Source organism: Procambarus clarkii, chromosome 7 (genome assembly GCF_040958095.1).
Source record: "Procambarus clarkii isolate CNS0578487 chromosome 7, FALCON_Pclarkii_2.0, whole genome shotgun sequence".
Classification (NCBI taxonomy): domain Eukaryota; kingdom Metazoa; phylum Arthropoda; class Malacostraca; order Decapoda; family Cambaridae; genus Procambarus; species Procambarus clarkii.
In genome coordinates, this window is record NC_091156.1 from 9,045,306 (window position 1) to 9,070,982 (window position 25,677).

The 25,677-nt window shown below is 47.9% G+C and overlaps 1 protein-coding gene across 1 annotated transcript in view; it reads right to left on the reverse strand.

Annotated features, from left to right (window-relative positions):
• Window positions 1-25,677, reverse strand: part of LOC123749234 (pneumococcal serine-rich repeat protein-like) — a 69,300-nt gene that overhangs the window by 22,918 nt on the left and 20,705 nt on the right. Inside the window, exons 3-4 of the mRNA XM_069314523.1 lie at window positions 18,991-20,778; window positions 16,420-16,483 (exon numbers count right to left, since the gene is read on the reverse strand). Of these exons, the coding sequence (XP_069170624.1) occupies window positions 16,420-16,483; window positions 18,991-20,778 (1,852 nt within the window). The remainder of the gene's footprint in view (window positions 1-16,419; window positions 16,484-18,990; window positions 20,779-25,677) is intronic.

Below are 25,677 nucleotides of genomic sequence, written 5' to 3' on the forward strand. Positions count from 1 at the left end.
GAGAGGAAATGAAAAATACAAAAGAAAACGACGGAGGCAAGAAAAAAGGATGAAAGCAAACTGCAAGAAGATAAACGTGATAGGTGAAATAGTGAAGATGAAGGGAGAGAGAGAGAGGGGTGGTAGAATATGACAGTGGTGACAGGTAAGGGGGTGGTGGAGGAGGCAGCGGCAGCAGCAGCGGCAGCAGCAGCAGCAGCAGCTGTCCCCTCACCAGCTAGGGGGCGGCTAGACAGTTGCATGACGGAGCCAACTGCTACAAGCTGGTGGACCAGAGGTCGTTATGACTCGTTGCTGTGCAATTCAAGGTACTTTTTGTCAAAAGAGGGAGGGAGGGAGGTAGGGAAAGAGAGGGAGGGAAGGAGGGAGGGAGGTAGGGAAAAAGAGGGAGGGAGGTAGGGAGGGTTTAGGAAAGTAGGAAGGGAGAGAATAGATAAAGACAGGGAGAGGAATATTGGAGAATAAAATCGTCGATTTATGCGTAGTTAAGCCTAGTTACGATTAAATTCGCTGTTTGGTTACGACATTTTAGGAACTGCTGAACAATACAAAGTGGAAGTGAATGAAACAAATTTGAATTAAGTTCATATCATTCGGGCTAAGGTAAGGTAGGTATGAGGAGAAAGCGTCAAGACAGTAAGGGAAATCCCCTAGGGCTAAAAATGCCAATATTAGACCCATACATTCCCCCTACTCTAGTCTGTAACATGGGGGTTACAAGACCTTGTTTGTATAATGATGGGCTGCTCCACTCACCTCGTGTAGCGGGGGTCACCTGCAACCCTCCAGCATCTACTATTCCCCTCCTGCGTCCATTCCACCCTTCACTATGACCTGTTGTGACCTATGGGAGCAAGGACATACCTATCTACCTACAGTCCTTCCTATAGTCCTACATTCCGTCTCTCCTACCTACCTACCTACCTACCTGCCTTTTATCCTCCCTTTCTTACCTCCGTCCAACATCGAGCCACTGAGCTTCCCTTCCCATCACCAACAGTCATATCGCGAGTCTTTGACGGCTGAACGCTGAAAGGCTCCGCAGCTGTGAGGGCTTCAAAGAGATGAGGGAGAGGGGGATGGAGAGGGAGAGGGGGGGATGGAGAGGGAGAAGAGATGGAAGGGAGGGGGAGATGGAAGGGAGGGGGGGATGGAAGGGAGGGGGGATGGAAGGGAAGGGGGGGATGGGGAGGGGGGGGGGGGGAATTGGGCACACGCTGGCCTGCTCAAATTGCCTTTCAATCTCACACAAGATTCACTAACTTGCAATTACGGCATTTAGCGAACTATTTCATCGTGAACGGTAGATGGGGAGAGATGGTGGACTGAACTTCAAGTCAGCCTTCACGCACCCAAGAACCTAAGTCAGGCATTACAGCTCAACCACCTTTGTCTACCATGCCTGCCAGATTGCTTTCAAGTTATTTTTCTCGTATCTCCTGTCACGACATGACCTACGTTGGCACCCAGAATATCCGTTAATCACAAGATGTATGAATAGATGTATAAACATTTTCAAATGTATTAATATGTGTATTGACATTAGTTGTAAGGAAACAGAAGGCCCAGACCAGATATCTTGTATACTGACAGAGGGAGCAGTAATATAACGTAAGTCTCATAAGGTGTTGTTAGAGAACAGGGTCCTTCAGAACGCGCAGACAGACGCTAAACGCGTTCAAGACAAGGGGCCAGATTCACGAAAGCACTTGCGCAAACACTTACGAACCTGTACATCTTTTCTCAATCTTTGGCGGCTTTGTTTACAATTATTAAACAGTTAATGAGCTCTGAAGCACCAGGAGGCTGTTGATAACAATAACAACAGTTGATTTGGGAAGTTTTCATGCTTGCAAACTGTTTAATAAATGTAACCAAAGCCGTCAAAGATTGAGGAAAGATGTACACGTTCGTAAGTGCTTACGTAACTGCTTCGTGAATCTGGCCCAAGGATAGCGGACACTAGGCCCTATAAAACAAAACAGTGACACCAACATGAGTCCAAGTCAAGTTCAATTTCAAGTAAGTTTATTGAGACAAGGAAAAAAAATACATCTCAAAGGGATAGAGTAGCTTAGGCTATTTCTACCCCCCCCCCCCCCTTAAGAGTCCAAGTCAAATACTGGAGACGACAATTAGAAAGATGATTGAGAAGAAGAAGTAGAGATGACTGTGTGAAGTGAGAATCCTTCATGCTTGTATAGAGGGAAAGGTAAGCAGGATGAACCCGATGAAGTTCGACAATAAAGTTCTCATTACACGACTTGATAATGGTCCAGGGACGGGCCGAAACGGCTTCGTTTCTTCATATTCTGATGAGTGTGGATTGGTCATCATATCATCAGCCCCGCTATTGTGACTCATCGTCTGCTTATCATAATACGATAGGAATCAGTAGGCTGACTGGATCATATCTTCCCACATTCCTTCACCCCCAAAAAAAATCCACAAAAGTGATTCAGAAGCTGAAGAAGCAGGCACCGGGGGGGGGGGATATATCAAGGCACTGGATTATAGAGAGGGAGTATATCCGGGATATAATGGAAGGTTGCAGTGAGAAAGGAAGTGCCCGGATGGAGGGAAGTCACATGCAGAGTTGCCTACACAAGGTTACAATTGAGTTCGTTCCGAGGATCAACGTCCCTATTAACGGTTTGGTCAATCTGGCTGTTGGGCGCCGCTGCACGCACTCTGACGCATGAATCACAGCCCGGCTGATCAGAACACAATGGAGCAAATTATTCAATACAGCACTACATTTGCTGTATACAATACAACAAATGTATAATCGCATTCATTCTCCCCATAATATATCTCTGTTCCCTATTCTCTCTCTCTCTCTCTCTCTCTCTCTCTCTCTCTCTCTCTCTCTCTCTCTCTCTCTCTCTCTCTCTCTCTCTCTCTCTCCCTCTCTCTCTCTCTCTCTCCCTCTCTCTCTCCCTCTCTCTCTCTCTCTCTCTCTCTCTCTCTCTCTCTCTCTCTCTCTTTCTCTCCCTCTCTCTCTCTCTCTCTCTCTCTCTCTCTCTCTCTCTCTCTCTCTCTCTCTCTCTCTCTCTCTCTCTCTTTCTCCATCTCATCCCTCGCCATCTTTCTTCGCCCAAGATCCCTCCCTCTACATTTCTCTCCACCCTCTCCTTTCTCCAACTACCTATTTCCATCCATCTTTCCATCTCTCTATCCATCATTCCAACTTTTTCGTGTCCCCCTTCCACATAATCTCCTGGCCACCTTCTTCCCCCCTTGAGCCGGTTACTATAAACGTGTAACCTGTCGTGTCCCTCACTCATTTCGTGTGCAGCTACGACGCACTGCACGCAACGCCCCATCACCCCCATCGCTCCCCCACCGACCCACCCTTCCCCATTACCTTCCCCCCTTTCCATCACCTCCTCTCACCCTAATCACCGAGAACTGAAGGAAAAATGAATGCTGGTTAGCATTGTATAAATGAATAGCCACGTTTGTGGTAGAAAATATACGAACAAAATAATTCCTTTCATCTTCCCTCCAAACACCCTCACCCACACACGCACTCACACACACACGCACGCGCATACACACACACACACACACACACACACACACACACACACACACACACACACACACACACACACACACACACACTCCCACACACACTCCCACACACGCATTCCCACACACGTATTCCCACACACGCACTTCCACTCCCACACACACACTCTCCCACACACGCACTCACACACACGCACTCACACACGCGCACTCTCCCCACTCCTGATCCCTCCAGGTCATCGTCTTCCCCTCACTATCCCTCTATAACTCTGGGGTCACGATTGAGAACAAGATAACTCTTAGGGTCATAAGATAACTCTGGGGTCACGGGGTAACTCTGGGGGTCACGGGGTAACTCTGGGGGTCACGGGGTAACTCTGTGGGTCACGGGGTAACTCTGGGGTCACGGGGTAACTCTGGGGGTCAAGGGGTAACTCTGGGGTCACATATACATTCATGTATACACTATACAGGTTGCAGAATTGTCACAATCAGGTCATGCTCAGAACGCACCAATCAGGGAGTCCCCCTCTGGTGATGACGTCACTTGTCCCGAATTTAAAGGTCAAAGCGTTATCTATCAGACGTCATCTATCAGGCTGACCCACTTGCTTCAGGCCATTACTTCGATGACCACACCTCTATGACGTCACCAAGATGACACCCCCCCCCCAACCACCTGAATGAAGTCATCAATGTCGCCATTTTGCCTGTGCCACCCTAACCCTATCGATGTAAATGCATAATGTCAATATTTACTAAATACGTCGCAATTTTTAGAGGGACTGATATTTCCGTACGAAATATGACGTATTAGTGATAGCTGAACCAACCCAAATTATAGGATACCGACCTAGGATAATTATAGCGTTTGGGTGGAAGATCCTGTGCCTCTGAAACCATGCAATAATCAACAATCAACAACAGCAACCATGCAACAATCAGCAACAGCAACCATGCAACAATCAGTAACAGCAACCATGCAACAATCAGCAACAGCAACCATGCAACAATCAGCAACAGCAACCATGCAACAATCAGTAACAGCAACCATGCAACAATCAGCAACAGCAACCATGCAACAATCAATAACAGCAACCAGGCAACAATCAGCAACATCAACCATGCAACAATCAGCAACAGCAACCATGCAACAATTAGCAACAGCAACCATGCAATAATCAACAATCAACAACCATGCAATAATCAACCACTCTCACGTGAGATCAGGTACTCGCAACATAACCCAGTAATCAACAATCCATCAGATTGTATATATCTCAAGAGAACTACCCCAGCTCACGTCATGAAGAATTCATATCGTGTTAATAATTGAATAATGGTCCCCAATACCGGTGCCAATGCATGAAACCGGACGATTCGTGCGAAAAAAAAGCATGCAGTGCCCCCCTTAAATCCTCCTCCTCCTCGTCCCAATCCCCGCCCCACCGACTAACCAGCACCACTTGAAATTAACACACGCATCAAGGATGACAAGAAGGCCATTCTACTAGAAATAAAAGTTGAAATAAGATCCAATGCAGTCTGATGGTCCAGCATACAGCGTCCTCACACTTCAGGCGTCGTGTCTAGAGTACATTAAGATTCTCAATGGTGAAGGAAATGTGGCGTTGTGTTGTACACAAACACAGCAGGAATTCGAGGCAACCAAGTAGGGTTTGAGAGACACTGAATAACACATTGAATGAGGGAATGATAGAACTCTTAAATGAGTAATTGCGGATCATGAAAAGGCACTCGAAGTCGGTCAATGCCATTGGACATGAGGACGGTGATGCTGTAACGAGCTGACACTGTAATTATAAGTTGTAAAAGATGAATTTGTTAATGTAATAATCTCCGTTGAGGTCTGATAAAGACCTTTTGTGTGCCCTCTGTAATTCTTTTTTGCGCTACGGCTCACAGGATGAGTATAGGGTGCACAATAAACTAGTCACCTCCGGCGACAACAATGAAAATGGTGCAGCATCCAGCTCCAGCCTCTAATCTCTCACCTAAAGCAACACACAAGGAAGCGAGAAAAGGTGCAGATGTCTTCTACAAGATCTGATGCCAACACTTAAGATACGGGAGCTCACGTCCCGCCAAACACACACACCGAAACTACGACGTTGGTATAACGTTCGAACAAGTTTTAACACCTCCTAACCAGTTATAACAACCAGTATAGCAAGTTGTAACAACGTTCTAATACGTCATAAACACGTGAAGCCAAGATGTAACAACTTTATTACAAGTTGTAACAAGCGAAAAATAGAGACAGTTACGGTTTGTGTTTCCAGGGCATATGCACGACGCAGGGAAGAAAAGTGAGAAATGATTTGGTTGTGAAGTACAACTTTCTTAGAATGTATGAAAAGGTAGATAGAGGAGAGATTGAAGGGGGTAGACACAGGAGAACAACCGAACGATGACAACCGAACAGCAACCAACCGAACGATGTGTAACAAGGATGTAAGGATACACGTCTTCAGCTTGAGGTAAGCCCAAGGTAATCGCCACCTCAAGGTAATCACCTCAAGGTAATCACCTCAAGGTACTCACCTAGTTGTGCTTGCGGGGGTTGAGCTCTGGCTCTTTGGTCCCGCCTCTCAACCGTCAATCAACAGGTGTACGGGTTCCTGAGCCTACTGGGCTCTATCATATCTACACTTGAAACTGTGTATGGAGTCAGCCTCCACCACAACACTTCCTAATGCATTCCATTTGTCAACCACTCTGACACTAAAAAAGTTCTTTCTAACATCTCTGTGAAGGTGGAAAGCAACTCCTGTGCATTAAATAGGAACCCACTCAAGCCCAATATTAGTTAATACTCCGATTTGTCGGGGACAGGAAGCCTGTGTATATATACACATTAGGCTTCTATTAAGGTCTCCCCCCTAAAGGTCGAACTACTTAACCCTCCCTAACGATGGTTAACCACCCCCCCCCACATTAGTTGTCTAACTCCCTGGTACGTTAGGTCAGTAGAACTCCCGGTTGCAATTCTTTTTACCATGTAGCGGCAGGGTCGATTAAGGCGCGACTGGGATAGTCTCGGACGTAGGTTCGAACCCTCATCACGGCCCTTGTGGATTTGTGCCCTGGTACGTGAACAGTGATATCAAGTGAGAGAAAACGTGCCCAACCATTTCCGTCCTGCACAGGAATTGAACCCGGAATCCTCCTATTGTAATTTGAGAACGAAGCCAACTGAAATACGAGAACCATCGACTTGAGAATGGTCCAGGACGGACCGAAACGTCGTCGTCCCTTCACTTTCTAGTGTGTGGTCTGGTCAACATATTTCAGCCACGTTATTGTGACTCCTCGTCTGCATACAAGAACCTCTCTCTCTCTCTCTCTCTCTTTCTCTCTCTCTTTTAAGAAGTAGATACGATAAAGGGACTGAAATTAGAGAATGATGGGCACGCCACTCATCAGAAAATGGAGAGACGACGACGTTTAGGTCCCTCGTGGACTATTACCCAGTGGTAGGTGATAATGGTCCACAAACGACTTGATAATGGTCCAAAACGGACCGAAACGTCGTCGTTTCCGAATCTTCAGATGTGCGTTTTGGTCATCGTATCTTCAGTCTCGATATTAGGTAATCACCGCACACTCGACATTCAGAATCTGAAACTAGACTCACAGGCACATTTCCACCGGTCTACACAATAACATCAAGATCATACTAGATTGGTCTCCGGAAACCCAGGTATACCAGGAGAATACCTGGAGTGGGTTCTGAGAGTTCTTCCACAAGCCCAGCCTGAAGCCAGGGTAAACTTGTGAGAACTTGGTTCAGTAATCTGTTGATTGACCGATAAAACCTGCTTCAGAACTCAGGAAATTCATCTACAGGCAAATACTGAGATAGCATAAACTCATCACGTTGATGGCAAGACGAATCAGGGGGGAAAAAGACATGATAACAACATACAAAATACTAAGAGAGAAATGACAGGGAAGACAAAATGGGAAGCGGCATGGACGCTGATGTTGTTGTTGTTAAAGATTCGCTACCTGGAACAAAAAGTTCGAAGTAGCACGGGCTATGGTGAGCCCGTAGTGCTTTATGGACGCTGAGAACACAAAGCCAACGGAGAAACTTCAGGGGGGCAAAAACTTCTTCAGCGTAAGTCACAAGAAAATAGCTTGGGCTTCTGAGGAGAGCGCTGAGGAAAATTCCACAAGCAACATGAAATACAATGAAACCCGAGGAATGAAAAAATCCTCACATTGTTGACCAGACCACACACTAGAAGTTGAAGGGACGACGACGTTTCGGTCCGTCCTGGACCATTCTCAAGTCGACCATTCTCATCGACTTGAGAATGGTCCAGGACGGACCGAAACGTCGTCGTCCCTTCAACTTCTAGTGTGTGGTCTGGTCAACATACTTCAGCCACGTTATTGTGACTCATCGCCTGTAATCATCACAAAGAGCCCAGTAGGTGTGGGATGGCGGGGCTGGGGAGCTAGATTGCACCGCCCTGTAAACGTAGCCAGGTGAGTCCAACTACTGTGAATTTTCAGGAAATCAGAACACCGGTTGATTGACAGTTGAGTGGCGGGACCCAAGAGCCGAAGCTCAATCTCCCTCCCCCTCGGCTCAAGCACAAATGCATGAGTACACACAGGAGAGGGAGGGGGGGGGGGGCTGGGGCAGGTTGTGTTTGGGGGGAGAGGGGGGGAGAGGGGGGAGGGGGGTTGAATGCGAAAACTGCGACGCAGATGAGGAGGGAGGGGGGGAGGAAGACCCCCCTCTCTCCCCAGGACCCCCTGGGGCCAGTCGGGGCGTGACTACTGGCAGTCATCGTTACCCCCCCCCCTGGGGCCGGGGCCAGGCTGGGGAAAGGGGGTGACGGAACAGGTGGGAGACGGGGGAGGAGGAGTCGAGCGAGGGGGGGTGGCAGGAAAGGGGAAGATGGGATGGGGAAATGGGAGACGGGGGCAAGGGAAGAAGGAACAGGGGGAGAAGGAACAGGGGGAGAAGGAACAGGGGGAGAAGGAACAGGGGAAGAAGGAACAGAGGGGAGACGGGGGCGAGGAACACGGAGGAAGGGGTGACAGGAGAGGGGGAGTGGAGACAGGCGACAAAGGACAGGCTTGAGCACGCAAAGGAGGAAGCATAGCAAATACGAAGGCAAATGGAGAGGGAACCGGCAGAAAATAAGCCGGAAGAAGAATCGGAACAAAGATGAGAAGAGAGAAGGGAAAGCAGATAGGAAGAGCAAGAGAGGAAAACCAAGATGGAAGAATATAGTGCAGAAATTTAAGAAAGAGACATGTGGAGAGAGAGAGAGAGAGAGAGAGAGAGAGAGAGAGAGAGAGAGAGAGAGAGAGAGAGAGAGAGAGAGAGAGAGAGAGAGGGGGACAGAGAGAAAGAGAAGAGAGAGAAAGAGTGGGAACATAATAGATAACAGGGAACATACAAGAGGCAGGGAACAAAGAGAAAAGGCAAAAAGAAAGGGATCGAAACACAAGGTTTATAAAAAAAAAGGAGGAAGACAGAGATGGAACAGAAAAGGAAGAGATAAAGCGGGATGGAGTGAGTTCCATCACGCGAGGAAAGAGGACGGTCAGGAGAGATGGTACGAGGACACGCACCTTTCCGTGTCTTGCTCCAGTTAGGATCACCTGGATTGTACCTGAACGAGGTCCTGGAAGTTCTACTACTCCCCCCAAGCCCGGCCTGAGGGAGGGGGGGTGAAGGGTCCATGACTCGCGAGAGCATGGTCCAACAGGCTGTTGCTTGAAGCGGTCCGCAGACCCACATATCCACTACACCCCGGTTGGTCCGGCACTTCTCGCTGAACATAATAATCCAGTTTTTTCTTGGAAACTTCTACTTCTTTTCTTCCTGCAATATTTCTTATGCTTGCTTGAAGGACATTCCTCTGATGATCAGACATTGTTTTCTGATTGTGCCAACCATAGATGCATAATGTAAGTGTTTGAGAGAGTGATCAGGTCACCTGTTTCCTGGAGACCAATGACTTCCACAACCCAGGCGTAGTTGATTACCTGGTTGATACCTGGTTGATGGGGTTCTGGGAGTTCTTCTACCCCACAAGCCTGACTTGTGAGAGTTTGGTCCACTAGGCTGTTGCTTGGAGCGGCCCAGCAGGCCCACATACCCACCACAGCCCGGTTGTCCGGCACTCCTTGGAGGAAACAATCTAGTTTCCTCTTGAAGATGTCCACGGTTGTTCCGGCCAACGTAGATTTAGAGCGGGAAGATCATGCTTTTCCCAACAACTCGACCACTATGACAAAATTAGTGATACAGTAGAAAAACAACAGAATCCAGATTTGGTATACACGGACTTCACAAAGGCATTCGATAAGTCTGAACATGGAGCGATAACCCATCAAACGAGATAGGAATAACCGGTAGAGAAAGATGTATATGTTTCGTAAGCGGAGGCTGGCAAAATCATGATGAAACCTGGCTCTGATGACAAATTATAGCCCAAGTGCCCTGACTCTTGCGTGAGTGCCTGGGCTGCACGCATCGAGGAGTGCCAGCTTCCCACCACGTGCGCACTGGCGGGAGCGCACGATGACGAGGGGATGCTCATGCTGGCGGAGCAGTCAACCACTCGTGACCAGGATGACTGACAAGCGGAGATGATAGAAGGCAGCCAAGCAACAGCCGAGAAGGAAGGCAGGCAAGCAACAGCCAAGCAGGAAGGAAGACAGGCAAGCAACAGCACAAGCAATAAGGAAGACAAGCAAGCAACCACCCGGGAAGCACGAAAAGTGTTTCCATAGTTCGCTTGTCCGAATCATCAGAGGCACCGAATAGTTTGCAATACCCAAGATACCCCACCACACACCTGGGGAGGGTCATGACTAGTAAGAACCACGTATTTAGCACGAACTGACGTTTACAAGATTTCAGCCCCTGTCTTAACACTCCAGAAATACTGTGTTCCATCAAATATTAGGAACAGCCATATATTTAAAAGTGTTTCATCTAAACGTAATATATTTCCTTACATTCTGAAACTCATTTCTAGGCTTTAATGTGAATATTTTTCATCATAAATATATGCATTGCTGTAAGAAAGATTTTTCATATTGAAGAGCATTGGCGAAAAGCTATGAATATCTTATACTCGAGCTACTGCTCTTCACAACGCTTTGAATTTTGATGATGAATAACAGTGAAAATGCAATGATCAATGTATCATTTGATGATGAATAACAGTGAAAATGCAATGATCAATGTATCATTTGATGATGAATAACAGTGAAAATGCAATGATCAATGTATCATTTGATGATGAATAACAGTGAAAATGCAATGATCAATGTATCATTTGATGATGAATAACAGTGAAAATGCAATGATCAATGTATCATTTGATGATGAATAACAGTGAAAATGCAATGATCAATGTATCATTTGATGATGAATAACAGTGAAAATGCAATGATCAATGTATCATTTGATGATGAATAACAGTGAAAATGCATTGATCAATGTATCATTCATTCCGGTTTCGCTGGAAGAGCCCCTAAGCCCATCCTCAGAACATCGAGTTCCAGGACTTATAAAGCGCTTTAAGTATATATTTACGAGACCTGTTCGTCGTATCTCGATAATTCAGGCTTAGTTGGTATTTATTAAACATTTACGGAGCGCCGTAGCGCTAAGAGGTCATCCTCAACCAGAGGATATTATGTTACTGGCGATCTCGTAAAGCTTCGCATTGAAATATATAATAAATATCAGCTAAGATGCTGAGAGAAAGGAGGTTCAGATCTCTTAAGTGATCTCTTAAATGCTACGTGATTTCCGCTCAGGATATTTGGCAGCATATTTGATAGTCCACTTTGCTGCTGCAAGATTTCAGACAATAGTCGCGTATGCTCTCCAGCCCTTTCCAGGTCGGCGTTCAATCCCCGACCGTCCAAGTGGTTGGGCACCATTCCTTTCCCCCCGTCCCATCCCAAATCCTTATCCTGACCCTCTTCCCAGTGCTATATAATCGTAATGGCTTGCCGCTTTCCCCTTGATAACTCCCCCTCTCCAGCCCTAACCTAACCTGCCATTATATACAGACAATCCCTCATCTCAGTTTGCATGAATTTGCCCGAGGATGAGCATCTGAGGATGAGCATCTGAAGGGTGAGCATCTCAAGATAACCTCAAGATAGGGCGGTGGATTGCCCATGCTGAGAGTGTCTATGGGAGTAACTATGACTCTCTTAGTGGTGTCCTCATCCAGAGAAATCTAAGTGAACGTGACAAATTGAGAGTGCATAGTGCACAGCTTGCGCATAGTGGCTGTGTAAAGTGTTCAACACCTCCTAGTGGCACTCCTGCTTACACTGACGTTGAGGGCCTTCCTCCCCTTTACTGCAGCCCCAGGGGCAGTCGTCAGTTGACCCGCAGTAAGGGCCCGGCTGTCGTGGAGAGAGCGGGAAGGGCGTTCCCCAAGGTCGTCAGCCCCCTGTCACGGGTTTTCGGCCTTGGCATTCATCAACTGTGAAATAGCCGGTGTGGTGACGTGCTGACCCCCTGTCAGTACGATAGCTGCCCATCCTGACGATGGATGTCCACCAGGCCGGGCTCACAAGCACAATAATTCAAGGTCCCCAGGTGGCGATGACCGGGTCAAAGAGTGATGGCTACAGTCTTGTAGCCTGCTACAAGCCTACTGGGAGGCTGGCAGAAGGTTGTCAGAAGCCTGTGGTGGGTGTGTGGGTGGAGATGTGGTGGGTGAAGGTATGGTGGGTGTAGGTGATGGTGTGGTGGGTGTGTGGATGAAGGTGTGGCCGTTAAAGGATCTCCACCTATTACCAGGTGGTGGTTGTTGTTGTTATAGATTCAGCTACTCGGAACAGGCTCCAAGCAGCACGGGCTATGGTGAGCCCGTAAGTGTGGAGGTGGTGAATTAACACTTCCGTACAATATGACAACGGTGGCACTGTGCCAGCTCCCGGGAGCAGCAATAAGAGCCAGCACCAGCCCCCCGCCTGCTGCTCTCCAAGGACTTCAATAACACAATGCCGCATGTTTCATAATTATTTTACAATTGTATCTACCTGCTAGGGCCCCCACAATTATTTTTACCTGGGAAAATGTACCAGTCTCCTGCACCTGGATTCCTGGCAGGACAGAAGGCGTTTACAGCCAGGAAAAATATTATCGAAAAACATCTGTTGCTCGTTCTAGGACAGAGGCCAGCGTCTTGTCAAATACCACACTGCCTGTGTCATCTATATGAGGGCTATAAACACATGTTTATAGCCCTCACTTGGCGTCTAACGTCTTCTAACAAACTATTATAGCAAGTGTCCACTTCCGACGTCTGTGGCAATCCCGCTGTTCTCCCGGAAAAACAGATGAGAGCCCTGGAAACACAAACCGTAACTGTCTCTATTTTCTGCTTGCTACAACTTGTAATAAAGTTATTACATCTTGGCTTAATGTGTTTATGACGTATTAAGAACGTTGTTACAACTTTCTATTCGAGTAGTCCTGTAAGGCGGCTGAGGGCAGGGAGGAAACGGAAAGACGACCCCACTGTGGCTCGGTGAGGCGTCGAGTAGTCCTGTAAGGCGGGATTGGTTGTTATAACTAGTTAGGTGGTGTTAAATCTCGTTCGAACGTTGTAGCAACGTCGTAGTTTCGTTGTGTTTGGCGGGAGGTTTGTGGGAAAATGTTAGCGGAGAGATGCTTAAAAGTCAACAGGGTTTCTATTGCGGGAGATCCGGTAGCGATCCCAGAGTCGCTCGCCAAAGAATTCTCCTCAATTTTGGCTGACACACCAGAGAAACTGTTGCACCTCCCCCCAACCCTCCCTCCCTGCCAGTGGATCACTTCGCTACACTTGTGTGCGAATCCCACGTAAATTGTTGCCCTGGGACGAGAGGGGGCGCCCCGAAGAATATCTGTTGCTTCCCTCTGAGTTCTGGCATCGCTCACCGGAGGCCAGCGATGCACTCCAAGCCAACCTGAACAATTCTTGTAGCGTGCCAAGGTAGTCAACCCATTCAATAGCGTGATATTAGCTTCAACTCACGATACATGTGAGTTATATGGAATAAAAACTAAACTTGAGAGATAAAATGAAGTGCAAAACTGACCATTTGAGGTTTGTGCCATTGTGGCAATGTCCGACGATTATGTAAACACCTGCCTTCCTACATGGACACATTCACTCTTGACAGTTGTTTTTATAGAAAGACAGTCACCGACAAAGACCGTACACCCACTCACACACCCGACTCATCCCGGCCACAGGTGTGTGTGTGTGTGTGTGTGTGTGTGTGTGTGTGTGTGTGTGTGTGTGTGTACATCTTCACGCAAGCGAGAGTGCGTGCATGAATCCGTATACTGTATATTTGGGCAGTTGGCACCCTTAGGAATTCAGCTCATTCTTTCAGTACTCAGGACAATATCCTGCCAAGTCCTATTGCCTTAATATCCGACTCTCTCAATAGCATCATTACCGTCCTGTTCAATACTTCAGTGCCCTATTAACTACCTGATTCGACCCTTTAGAACATTAACCATGTCCGTGCGCGTGTGCACGAGTGCGAGCACACTCACGCGTGCGTGTGTGTGTGTATGAGGAGGGGGGGGGGGGGCAGAGCTACCAGGAATGCTAAACGGGAGCCAGCAGCCCCCCAACGGCGTGGGACCCCCCCACAAGTAAACAGATCAAGTTGTATATAGCACCACCTCAGTTCTGGTGCTGGCGGTGGAGGGCCGCCGCCCACCTCTGGCCCGGCGCCTGTTGCTGCCTACGGCGACCTACCCTTCCGGAGTAACAACGTGTCCGACCCGAACACCTTCGAGACATCCTTGTGACTTCCCGGAACGACATCCCCACCTCGTCCACCCGGAACACCCACCCGTCCACCGGGAACACTCACCCACCCACCCGGAACACCCAACTTATGACTGGCGGCACTTTTGACCCCGTCTGCGCGCCTTATCTCCGTCCCAGATTTATACTAAAGAGAGCAAAGACCACAGGAGGGGCTACGGGAAGTGTCCGTCCAAAGCTGGCACAGCCACCTGCTGTGCCAGCCGCCACACCAGCTGCAGCACCAACAAGTTTCCACACCAGCTGCGGCGTGAACAGCTGTCTAAGAGCCCTACCAAGCAGATGAACATCAAGTCTTAAGAGTGGAGCTGCACTCAGAACAAATGTGTACTTGGTGGTTGGTGTGTCAAGTGCTGTGGAGGCGTGAACACCCCTCCAGAGGCTGACGTCCACGGACGTGTGGATCATGAACACAGAGATGAACACCTCTCACCTTGTACTGGTATATTATGATGAAATAATCACACCCTCGCTAGTTACAGCGCCGCTCCTGTGCCAGGTAAGTCCACTACGGGCTCACCATAGCCCCGTGCTACTTGCCCCGCTCCTGTGCCAGGTAAGTCCACTACGGGCTCACCATAGCCCGTGCTACTTGCCCCGCTCCTGTGCCAGGTAAGTCCACTACGGGCTTACTATAGCCCCGTGCTACTTGCCCCGCTCCTGTGCCAGGTAAGTCCACTACGGGCTCACCATAGCCCCGTGCTACTTGCCCCGCTCCTGTGCCAGGTAAGTCCACTACGGGCTCACCATAGCCCGTGCTACTTGCCCCGCTCCTGTGCCAGGTAAGTCCACTACGGGCTTACTATAGCCCCGTGCTACTTGCCCCGCTCCTGTGCCAGGTAAGTCCACTACGGGCTTACTATAGCCCCGTGCTACTTGCCCCGCTCCTGTGCCAGGTAAGTCCACTACGGGCTCACCATAGCCCGTGCTACTTGCCCCGCTCCTGTGCCAGGTAAGTCCACTACGGGCTCACCATAGCCCGTGCTACTTGCCCCGCTCCTGTGCCAGGTAAGTCCACTACGGGCTCACCATAGCCCGTGCTACTTGCCCCGCTCCTGTGCCAGGTAAGTCCACTACGGGCTCACCATAGCCCGTGCTACTTGCCCCGCTCCTGTGCCAGGTAAGTCCACTACGGGCTCACCATAGCCCGTGCTACTTGCCCCGCTCCTGTGCCAGGTAAGTCCACTACGGGCTCACCATAGCCCGTGCTACTTGCCCCGCTCCTGTGCCAGGTAAGTCCACTACGGGCTCACCATAGCCCGTGCTACTTGCCCCGCTCCTGTGCCAGGCAAGTCCACTACGGGCTCACCATAGCCCCGTGCTACTTGCCCCGCTCCTGTGCCAGGCAAGTCCACTACGGGCTCACCATAGCCCCGTGCTACTTGCCCCGCTCCTGTGCCAGGTAAGTCCACTACGGGCTCACCATAGCCCCGTGCTACTTGCCCCGCTCCTGTGCCAGGTAAGTCCACTACGGGCTCACCATAGCCCCGTGCTACTTGCCCCGCTCCTGTGCCAGGTAAGTCCACTACGGGCTCACCATAGCCCCGTGCTACTTACCCCGCTCCTGTGCCAGGCAAGTCCACTACGGGCTCACCATAGCCCGTGCTACTTGGAACTTTTGTTTCAGTAGCTGACTCTAAAACAGCCACATCCTCGTGTCTATCAGGACAAGTAGGTGAGCACACCGTACTGGGCCTCGCGGTCCAGCTTTCACATTTCACAACACTAAGGATTTCGGTTCGATTCCCAGCTGAGAGAGAAACAATCGACCAGAGTTTCTCATCATCTGATGCTTCTGTTCACCTGGCAGTAAAACGCTATCTAGGAACTAGACAGCTCTTTTAGGCTGCATTCTAGGGGCGAATGTGAATGAGAGAAAGAAATATATATAATAGATATGATAATGAAACTAGTTCAGGAGTCGGTTCATTAGACAACAAACGATTACAAAGGCGGGGCCCAAGAGCTAACAGCAGATACAAATAGTTAATGTTGTTAACCCGGTTTAACATTCACAAATTCATACTCTATGTGTCTTGGCCAATTGAAGAGTTTCAGCACTGAAGCCATTAATTTCAACACAGTAATTGCTGCCGGAGCGCCAGATAATTAAAACTCATCAATTTCAGTTATATTCTGTAAATATAGAAGTACAAGCTGTATCTGAGGGGAGCTGTATGTTGGGGGAGGGGAAGGGGCCATGATGGGTTATTTCATGGGAGAGGGAGGGAGGGAAAGGGGGGGGGGAGTGGGATAGAAGTGGGGGAGGTTTTGGATACATTTACCTCTGGACACCACCGGATAGGTGAACGAAGCCCCATTCCAGGCCTTGGGAACCTGGCCTACCCCTCACCCCCTACCAGAATCTCCAACCCAACTCCTCTAACCTGCAGTCCACACCCTTCATCCCCACCACAGAGAGCCTCTACACCCCTCTCACCCCCACCAGTGGGCACAATCCCCCCATTACCTCGTCCCCCACCTCTCTCACACACCAGTACATGCAGCAAGGCGCATCAGCGTGACCCCAATACCTGGAAAACATTCAACATCCACCAACCTAATCCGAATGCAGATAGGTATATATATGACACAGTTATGTATAGAGAAATGTAATTTGAATTGCATTGTTTTTCGTACGAGCTCCAGCGTGGGAGAAGTCAGCTGATGCAGGATGTATGTGTGTGTGTGTGTGTGTGTGTGTGTGTGTGTGTGTGTGTGTGTGTGTGTGTGTGTGTGTGTGTGTGTGTGTGTGTGTGTGTGTAAAAGAGAGAGAGAGAGAGAGAGAGAGAGAGAGAGAGAGAGAGAGAGAGAGAGAGAGAGAGAGAGAGAGAGAGAGAGAGAGAGAGAGAGAAAGACAGAGAGACAGAGAGAGAGAGAGAGAGAGAGAGAGAGAGAGAGAGAGAGAGAGAGAGAGAGAGAGAGAGAGAGAGAGAGAGAGAGAGAGAGAGAGAGAGAGAGAGAGAAAGAACGTAAAACAGACACTTAAGAGTGGGAAGCTGGCACTCACCAGGAGTGAGTAACAAACACACCTAGTGCCCTCAGCCCACCTGAAGAACGACCCTCTCTGACACTCAGCCCACCTGAAGAACGACCCTCTCTGACACTCAGCCCACCTGAAGAACGACCCTCTCTGACACTCAGCCCACCTGAAGAACGACCCTCTCTGACACTCAGCCCACCTGAAGAACGACCCTCTCTGACACTCAGCCCACCTGAAGAACGACCCTCTCTCAGACTACACGAGGAACGACCATCTAAAGGCACTCAGCCAACCTGAAGAACGACCGCAAACTTAACAAATTCACTTCGTTACCACCACCAAATATTGACTCCCACACTGGTGATTGACAAGCCATTTTTCCCAACACTCGAGAGGGTGAGTACAGAAATATTGGCATGTGCATAACTGCTATATTTCACATTCGATTGAACGAGAAGGGAATATTTATTATGATGGATATATATATATATATATATATATATATATATATATATATATATATATATATATATATATATATATATATATATATATATATATAAATATAAATATATATATATATATATATATATATATATATATATATATATATATATATATATATATATTTCTCCACATACTTCACAATCGCCTCCGCTAGATTGATCTCTAAGCCAGAGAAAACCGTCTCAAAGGGCAATCTACGGAGCTATTTCTTGGCTTGAGTCAACAGGCTAAGAATTCGGAAAAAAATAGTAACAGACAAGAGAGAAGTTCACTGAGGATGAGTAAAAATATTACATCAGACAACCATGCGTCTTCAACCCGGCCCCACAGAGCCACCGCCCTCAGCTCTGAGCTCATTGCTAATGTTACAACTAGGGAAAAAGAGCGCGCAATGCTCCATTGTGTTTAGAGACGTATAAGAAGCTCGCGACAAAGTGTGACTCGGAGGTTGTAAATACCAGGTATCACAGCTAGGAATCACACACACACAGATTCACTGCTACACTGTACAACAATACTAGACACCAGTGTAGCTTAAATGAAGCCCAGCAGCAGCCATATGAGACAAGGGGGGGGGAACTACGGGCTCACCATAGCCCGTGCTACTTGGCACTTGTTCCAGGTAGCGAATCCTGAACAATAACAACAACAACCAGACAAGGGGATCGCAGTGAAAACTTCCACAACCCAATTTCGACTTCACAACTCCCGTCCTCATGCATATTTTATCCAAAATTGCACCTTATGTATTTAAGCTTTACCTGAAGCTCTTTTAGAGTGGAGGGGGGGCCTATCAAGAGAAAGCGCCAAGTCATCACGACTATTTGGCACTGGGAAGGGGTCAGGATAAGGATTTGGGACGGGGCAGGGGAAGGAATGGTGCCCCAACCACTTGGAGGGTCGGGGATTGAACGCCGACCTGCATGAAGCGAGACCGTCGCTCTACCGTCCAGCCCAAGTGGTTGGGGGCTTCTAGAGTGGAACGAAATATTGTAGTCAATAAATCCTTCTGTAATTACCAGTTTCTTTATCCTGAATTTTGGTAGCTTGATTGTTTTTCTTCATATTGATACTAAGAAAATAGTTAGACGCGTAGAAAGCTCTTACGCTGTAGGACGAACATCGCCAGCAATGTGGTCATGTTTAACTATATATTTGTATACAAACTGTAAGAGAGAGTGTCTGTGTTTCTTAATGTTTGTCTGCGAGGCAGGGCTGGAGGCTGGTCTGGAGGCAGGGTTGGAGGCAGGGTTGGAGGCAGGGTTGGGGGCAGGGCTGGAGGCAGGGCTGGTGGCAGGGTTGGAGGCAGGGTTGGAGGCAGGGTTGGAGGCAGGGCTGGAGGCAGGGTTGGAGGCAGGGTTGGAGGCAGGGTTGGAGGCAGGGCTGGAGGCAGGGCTGGAGGCAGGGCTGGAGGCAGGGCTGGAGGCAGGGCTGGAGGCAGGGCTGGAGGCTGGGCTGGTGGCTGGGCTGGTGGCAGGACTGGAGGCAGGACTGGAGGCAGGGCTGGAGGCAGGGTTGGAGGCAGGGTTGGAGGCAGGGTTGGAGGCAGGGTTGGAGGCAGGGTTGGAGGCAGGGCTGGGGGCAGGGCTGGGGGCAGGGCTGGAGGCAGGGCTGGAGGCAGGGCTGGAGGCAGGGCTGGAGGCAGGGCTGAAGGCAGGGCTGGAGGCTGGGCTGGTGGCTGGGCTGGAGGCAGGACTGGAGGCTGGGCTGGAGGCAGGGCTGGAGGCAGGGCTGGAGGCAGGGCTAGAGGCTGGACTGGAGGCTGGACTGGAGGCTGGACTGGAGGCAGGGCTGGAGGCAGGGTTGGAGGCAGGGTTGGAGGCAGGGTTGGAGGCAGGGTTGGAGGCAGGGCTGGAGGCAGGGCTGGAGGCAGGGCTGGAGGCAGGGCTGGATGCAGGGCTAGAGGCTGGACTGGAGGCTGGACTGGAGGCAGGACTGGAGGCTGGACTGGCGTCAGGACTGGAGGCAGGGCTGGAGGCAGGGCTGGAGGCAGGACTGGAGGCTGGGCTGGAGGAAGGGTTGGAGGCAGGGCTGGAGGCAGGGCTGGAGGCAGGGCTAGAGGCAGGACTGGAGGCTGGACTGGAGGCAGGACTGGAGGCAGGGCTGGAGGCAGGACTGGAGGCAGGACTGGAGGCAGGGCTGGAGGCAGGGCTGGAGGCAGGGCTGGAGGCAGGGCTGGATGCAGGGCTAGAGGCTGGACTGGAGGCTGGACTGGAGGCAGGACTGGAGGCTGGACTGGCGTCAGGACTGGAGGCAGGGCTGGAGGCAGGGCTGGAGGCAGGACTGGAGGCTGGGCTGGAGGAAGGGTTGGAGGCAGGGCTGGAGGCAGGGCTGGAGGCAGGGCTAGAGGCAGGACTGGAGGCTGGACTGGAGGCAGGACTGGAGGCAGGGCTGGAGGCAGGACTGGAGGCAGGACTGGAGGCTGGGCTGGAGGCAGGGCTGGAGGCAGGGCTGGAGGCACGGCTAGAGGCTGGACTGGAGGCTGGACTGGAGGCAGGGCTGGAGGCAGGGCTGGAGGCAGGGCTGGAGGCAGGGCTGGAGGCAGGGCTGGAGGCAGGACTGGAGGCAGGGCTGGAGGCACGGCTAGAGGCTGGACTGGAGGCTGGACTGGAGGCAGGGCTGGAGGCAGGGCTGGAGGCTGGACTGGAGGCAGGACTGGAGGCAGGACTGGAGGCAGGACTGGAGGCTGGGCTGGAGGCAGGGCTGGAGGCAGGGCTAGAGGCTGGACTGGAGGCTGGACTGGAGGCAGGGCTGGAGGCAGGGCTGGAGGCAGGGCTGGAGGCAGGACTGGAGGCTGGGCTGGAGGCAGGGCTGGAGGCAGGGCTGGAGGCAGGGCTAGAGGCTGGACTGGAGGCTGGACTGGAGGCAGGGCTGGAGGCAGGGCTGGAGGCAGGGCTGGAGGCAGGACTGGAGGCTCGATATAATTCGAAACCATCTCCATTTGCTCTTCCAGGCTGAACACTACAGTTAATACCCAGACGCCTCCCCCCCCCTCCCATCACTCTCCCTCCAGCTCCCCCTTCCTCTCTCCCAACTGAAGGGAGGGAGGGAAGTTAGGCTGGCAAGCAATGGTTCCAGAGGCGGTCGTGGCACTGTGCCAGGCACAAGTGCCAGACTCATTTTTCATGCGGAGTGGGGGGGGGGAGGGAGGACCATCTCTCATGTACTTACTATAATGTTAACAGCTGTAGCAGCCGGAGGGGGCAGGGGGGCGGAGGAGGGGACGGAGAGGAAGGAGGTAGAAGGGAGAGAAGCGGGATTAAGAAGAGACCAGAAGAGACTTGAGGTATCTCAAGTCCTCGATCGAGTTTAGATTGTCACGTCCACGACACGTGACTGTCACACTGTCGACATCTGACTGTCACATTGTCGACACGTGACTGTCACACTGTCGACACATAACTGTCACGTTTTCTATTCAAGTCTAGGACCGTAATTATTTTTTGTTTTAAAACGCCTCTCGTTCTTCGCCTTGACAATAATTATGAAAAAAACTGGCCTCTTTGGGTGTTATCCAGCTTCATCTGGCCGGTAGTTCATCACTACACTACCGAAAGTTATTTCGGTAGTCACAAAGTCACAAACCGGAGGCTATTTTAACCGCGACATAAATATCAGACCAAACTGAACCCTCTCATGGCAATCTCAGGCCTAATAAAGGCTATCTTTGGCCTGATATAATAATACAAACATGTGATATACTGGGTCTAACAATATTTACGTTTGGTTTTTAGTTTGTTTTTCCTGACTCTTTCCTGAATTTCTTTCTCTAGAAACTCTAGAATTTCTGACTCTTTCCTGAATTTCTTTCTCAGGAAACTCTAGAATTTCTGACTCTTTCCTGAATTTCTTTCTCTAGAAACTCTAGAATTTCTGACTCTTTCCTGAATTTCTTTCTCAGGAAACTCTAGAATTTCTGACTCTTTCCTGAATTTCTTTCTCTAGAAACTCTAGAATTTCTGACTCTTTCCTGAATTTCTTTCTCTAGAAACTCTAGAATTTCTGACTCTTTCCTGAATTTCTTTCTCTAGAAACTCTAGAATTTCTGACTCTTTCCTGAATTTCTTTCTCAGGAAACTCTAGAATTTCTGACTCTTTCCTGAATTTCTTTCTCTAGAAACTCTAGAATTTCTGACTCTTTCCTGAATTTCTTTCTCTAGAAACTCTAGAATTTCTGACTCTCTCCTGAATTTCTTTCTCTAGAAACTCAAGAATTTCTGACTCCTGAATTTTTCCTGACTCTTTCCTGAATTAATAGTACAGTGGTTTATTGATGGTCCATCACTACATACTGGTACTCTGGACCAAATGGTCATCATAAGTACTTTCACTTCAAGAGGATGGGTTATATGAGGATATTTTCAAAAACACATGAATTGATACTATCATGGCATAGTTACAGGTACCTCAAACCAGCAGTTCAGAAGGGTCTAATGGCTGGACATTCAATAAGGTTTTATGCGAGATCATGACCCAATTCCTGCACCTGGAGTGCTCAGGATTGGGAGATCCGTCACCTATAGCCACCTGTAGCCATAGGTAACGGTAACCCAACCTGATCCTGGCAACCACTGTGTCGCACAGTCTGGTCCACGTTTTGTGCTGCCCATATACATAGGTTTCGGATCTTAACAAATCAAAGCATTTTATAGCTTTCAGCCCTTTGGAACTTTGGTAATTTCTCTCCTATTCGACCTGAGTGTTTAGAACAATATAATCTTGACAACAGAGATGTGAATATCTATGTTAAATTCCACTTCATCCTTGTTACACACCAGTTTGGCTGCAAAGTCTCTCTCATCATGATAGGTTATATTTATGTGAGATGCTTTCCTTACAAGAGAGATTCTAAACCCTTTATTCTGTGCAGCGATCAGCATACTTATAATTGCTATTATGAAGTTCTTACTGTCGATCTTGCAGACGTTTTACATTGCTTGAAGAGCAGACTTTGAATCACCAAATATTATTCCTCTACCTGTGATTTTTTAATGTACTGATAGCCAGCTGTAGTGCAGCTAGTTCTGTTTTATCATTAATTTTTTTATTATTAAAACATTTAGGTACATTTGTGCAGCTATCCTAGAATATACGAAGTGGAGTACAGTGTGTCAAAAAGCTAGCTACGTGGGGCTAAAATCCCCATCACACAGGATGGTTAGTCATTAAAGAGGGCAGATTCAAATAAAAATAACTCTACGGTCCATTTCTGCCGCATTTCACTGTCAAACTTAAATTTCCGGTCATCAGTTGCTGTTTTGGGCATTTGGAATATATTATTGATATATATTATGTATTAACACTATGCATGTATTATATATATATATATATATATATATATATATATATATATATATATATATATATATATATTATTAAATATGACCGAAAAAGTAAGAATAATAATTCTAACACGAATTTTCTCTATTTTTCTTACGTTTCTTTTCACTGTTGATGGTAATTCAAAGATCAATTCTCCAAAATTCATTTTTATTTCTAGTCTGACGCGACACTTGAGCGCGTTTCGTAAAACTTATTACATTTTCAAAGACTTTAGTTTACAAACACACAACTGAAACTGAATAGAGCTTGCACATCTTCGAGTTTATATCTACATTTGGGTGAGGTGGATGAGGTGAAAACAAACTTTCAACAATGGGTATTAAATGGGTATTAAATTCAAACACAAGACAGAACACGAAACAATGGATATTGAATGGAAGTAATTGTAGAAAGCCTATTGGTCCATATTTCTTGATGCTTCTATATTGGAGCGGAGTCTTGAAGTGGGTAGAATATAGTTGTGCATTAATTGGCTGTTGATTGCTGGTGTTGACTTCTTGATGTGTAGTGCCTCGCAGACGTCTAGCCGCCTGCTATCGCTGTATCTATCGATGATTTCTGTGTTGTTTGCTAAGATTTCTCTGGTGATGGTTTGTTTGTGGGAAGAGATTATATGTTCCTTAATGGAACATATAATCTCTTCCCACATATCATATCTTCCCACATATCATATCCACCTCACCCAAATGTAGATATAAACTCGAAGATGTGCAAGCTCTATTCAGTTTCAGTTGTGTGTTTGTAAACTAAAGTCTTTGAAAATGTAATAAGTTTTACGAAACGCGCTCAAGTGTCGCGTCAGACTAGAAATAAAAATGAATTTTGGAGAATTGATCTTTGAATTACCATCAACAGTGAAAAGAAACGTAAGAAAGAAAAGAAACGTAAGAGAAAATTAGTGTTAGAATTATTAATCTTACTTTTTCGGTCATATTTAATAATATATGTCTACAGGAAAGACTGCTACCAAAATATATTAATATATATATATATATATATATATATATATATATATATATATATATATATATATATATATATATATATATATATATATATATATATATATATTGTGACGATAATCTCTTTCAAGAGAGATTGAGCCTGCTCTTCCCTATATCATTTACCTCATTCTACAAGTACAAGATGCTATATTAAAGATACGTCCACCAGTATCACCAAACGTTTTGCCCAGGAAGCAAAGCGTACCTTGCACCACCCGACACGCCGGCTCTCCACCCGTCGTCAACGAGCAAAGTACCCATTCTCCGCCTGCCTGCTCCTGATTGGTTGGTGTATCGCCGACAGCACACCTGCACCTGCACTCACGCCCTCTACCTGAGTCGACGTCTGGGCCAGCTCACGCCGTCCTCCTCAGAATATCTCTGTGCTCTTAGAAGTTGACATCTCTCTCTGGTAGACTAAGCCCTGGCTGTCGTGTACTAAGGGAGGTGGCAGCTCTAGCCAATATTCTCAGCACCTGATTATTATTATTGCCTTGCACATTATTTTGTTTTAGAGTAAATTTTCACATCTATTAATTATTCATGTTTTGTTTGTTGACTTGTTTTGAATTTTACGTAAGCCAAGGGATTGTCTTTGTTCATATCTTGTTTTCTAAAGTAATTAAAATTTCATTGTTTATATTTTGTGTTTTGTGTGTCTTCCCATTACCTTACCACAGACAAGCAGTCTCTTTTTTTATGTAAGTGTGACAAGGCATTGACACCTGCCATTGGAGGACTGCCGAACATCAACACTCCAACACTTTACCGTCACAATATATATATATATATATATATATATATATATATATATATATATATATATATATATATATATTACTCCTCCCGACCACTACCCAAAATTCCCCAACTCCCTCCATGAGCTACTAACCCCAACCTCCCTCACTCTCTCGACAATATACTGTAAATGTTCAAATTGTTCAAATGATGACCTTCGCATATATCAGTTCTTTAGTTTAATATGCTGCCTCTCATGCTTGGTGTACAGTTACGGGCTCACCATAGCCCGTGCTACTTGGAACTTGTTCCGAGTAGCTGAATCTATAACAACAACAATATTGGTGTACTGCCTGGAGAGCTTGAATACAAATGTTAAACGAAGCTACGAGGATTATTTTTTTGGATAGGCTACAGCGCTACTTACGAAAGGGAACTTGATATTCTGGGCTGACCAGACCACACACTAGAAGGTGAAGGGACGACGACGTTTCGGTCCGTCCTGGACCATTCTCAAGTCGATTGTGATTAGCCACGTTATTGTGACTCATCGCTTGATATTCTGGGCGTTATTATCATTGTCTTATTGGATGGTGAGGTATTTCTATTTTCACTATTTTATAAAATCACTATTTTCCCCAGTGGTCATGGTGCTCTCCCACCACACCCGCCCCCGCCCCCCATCTTGAGGTTATCTTGAGATGATTTC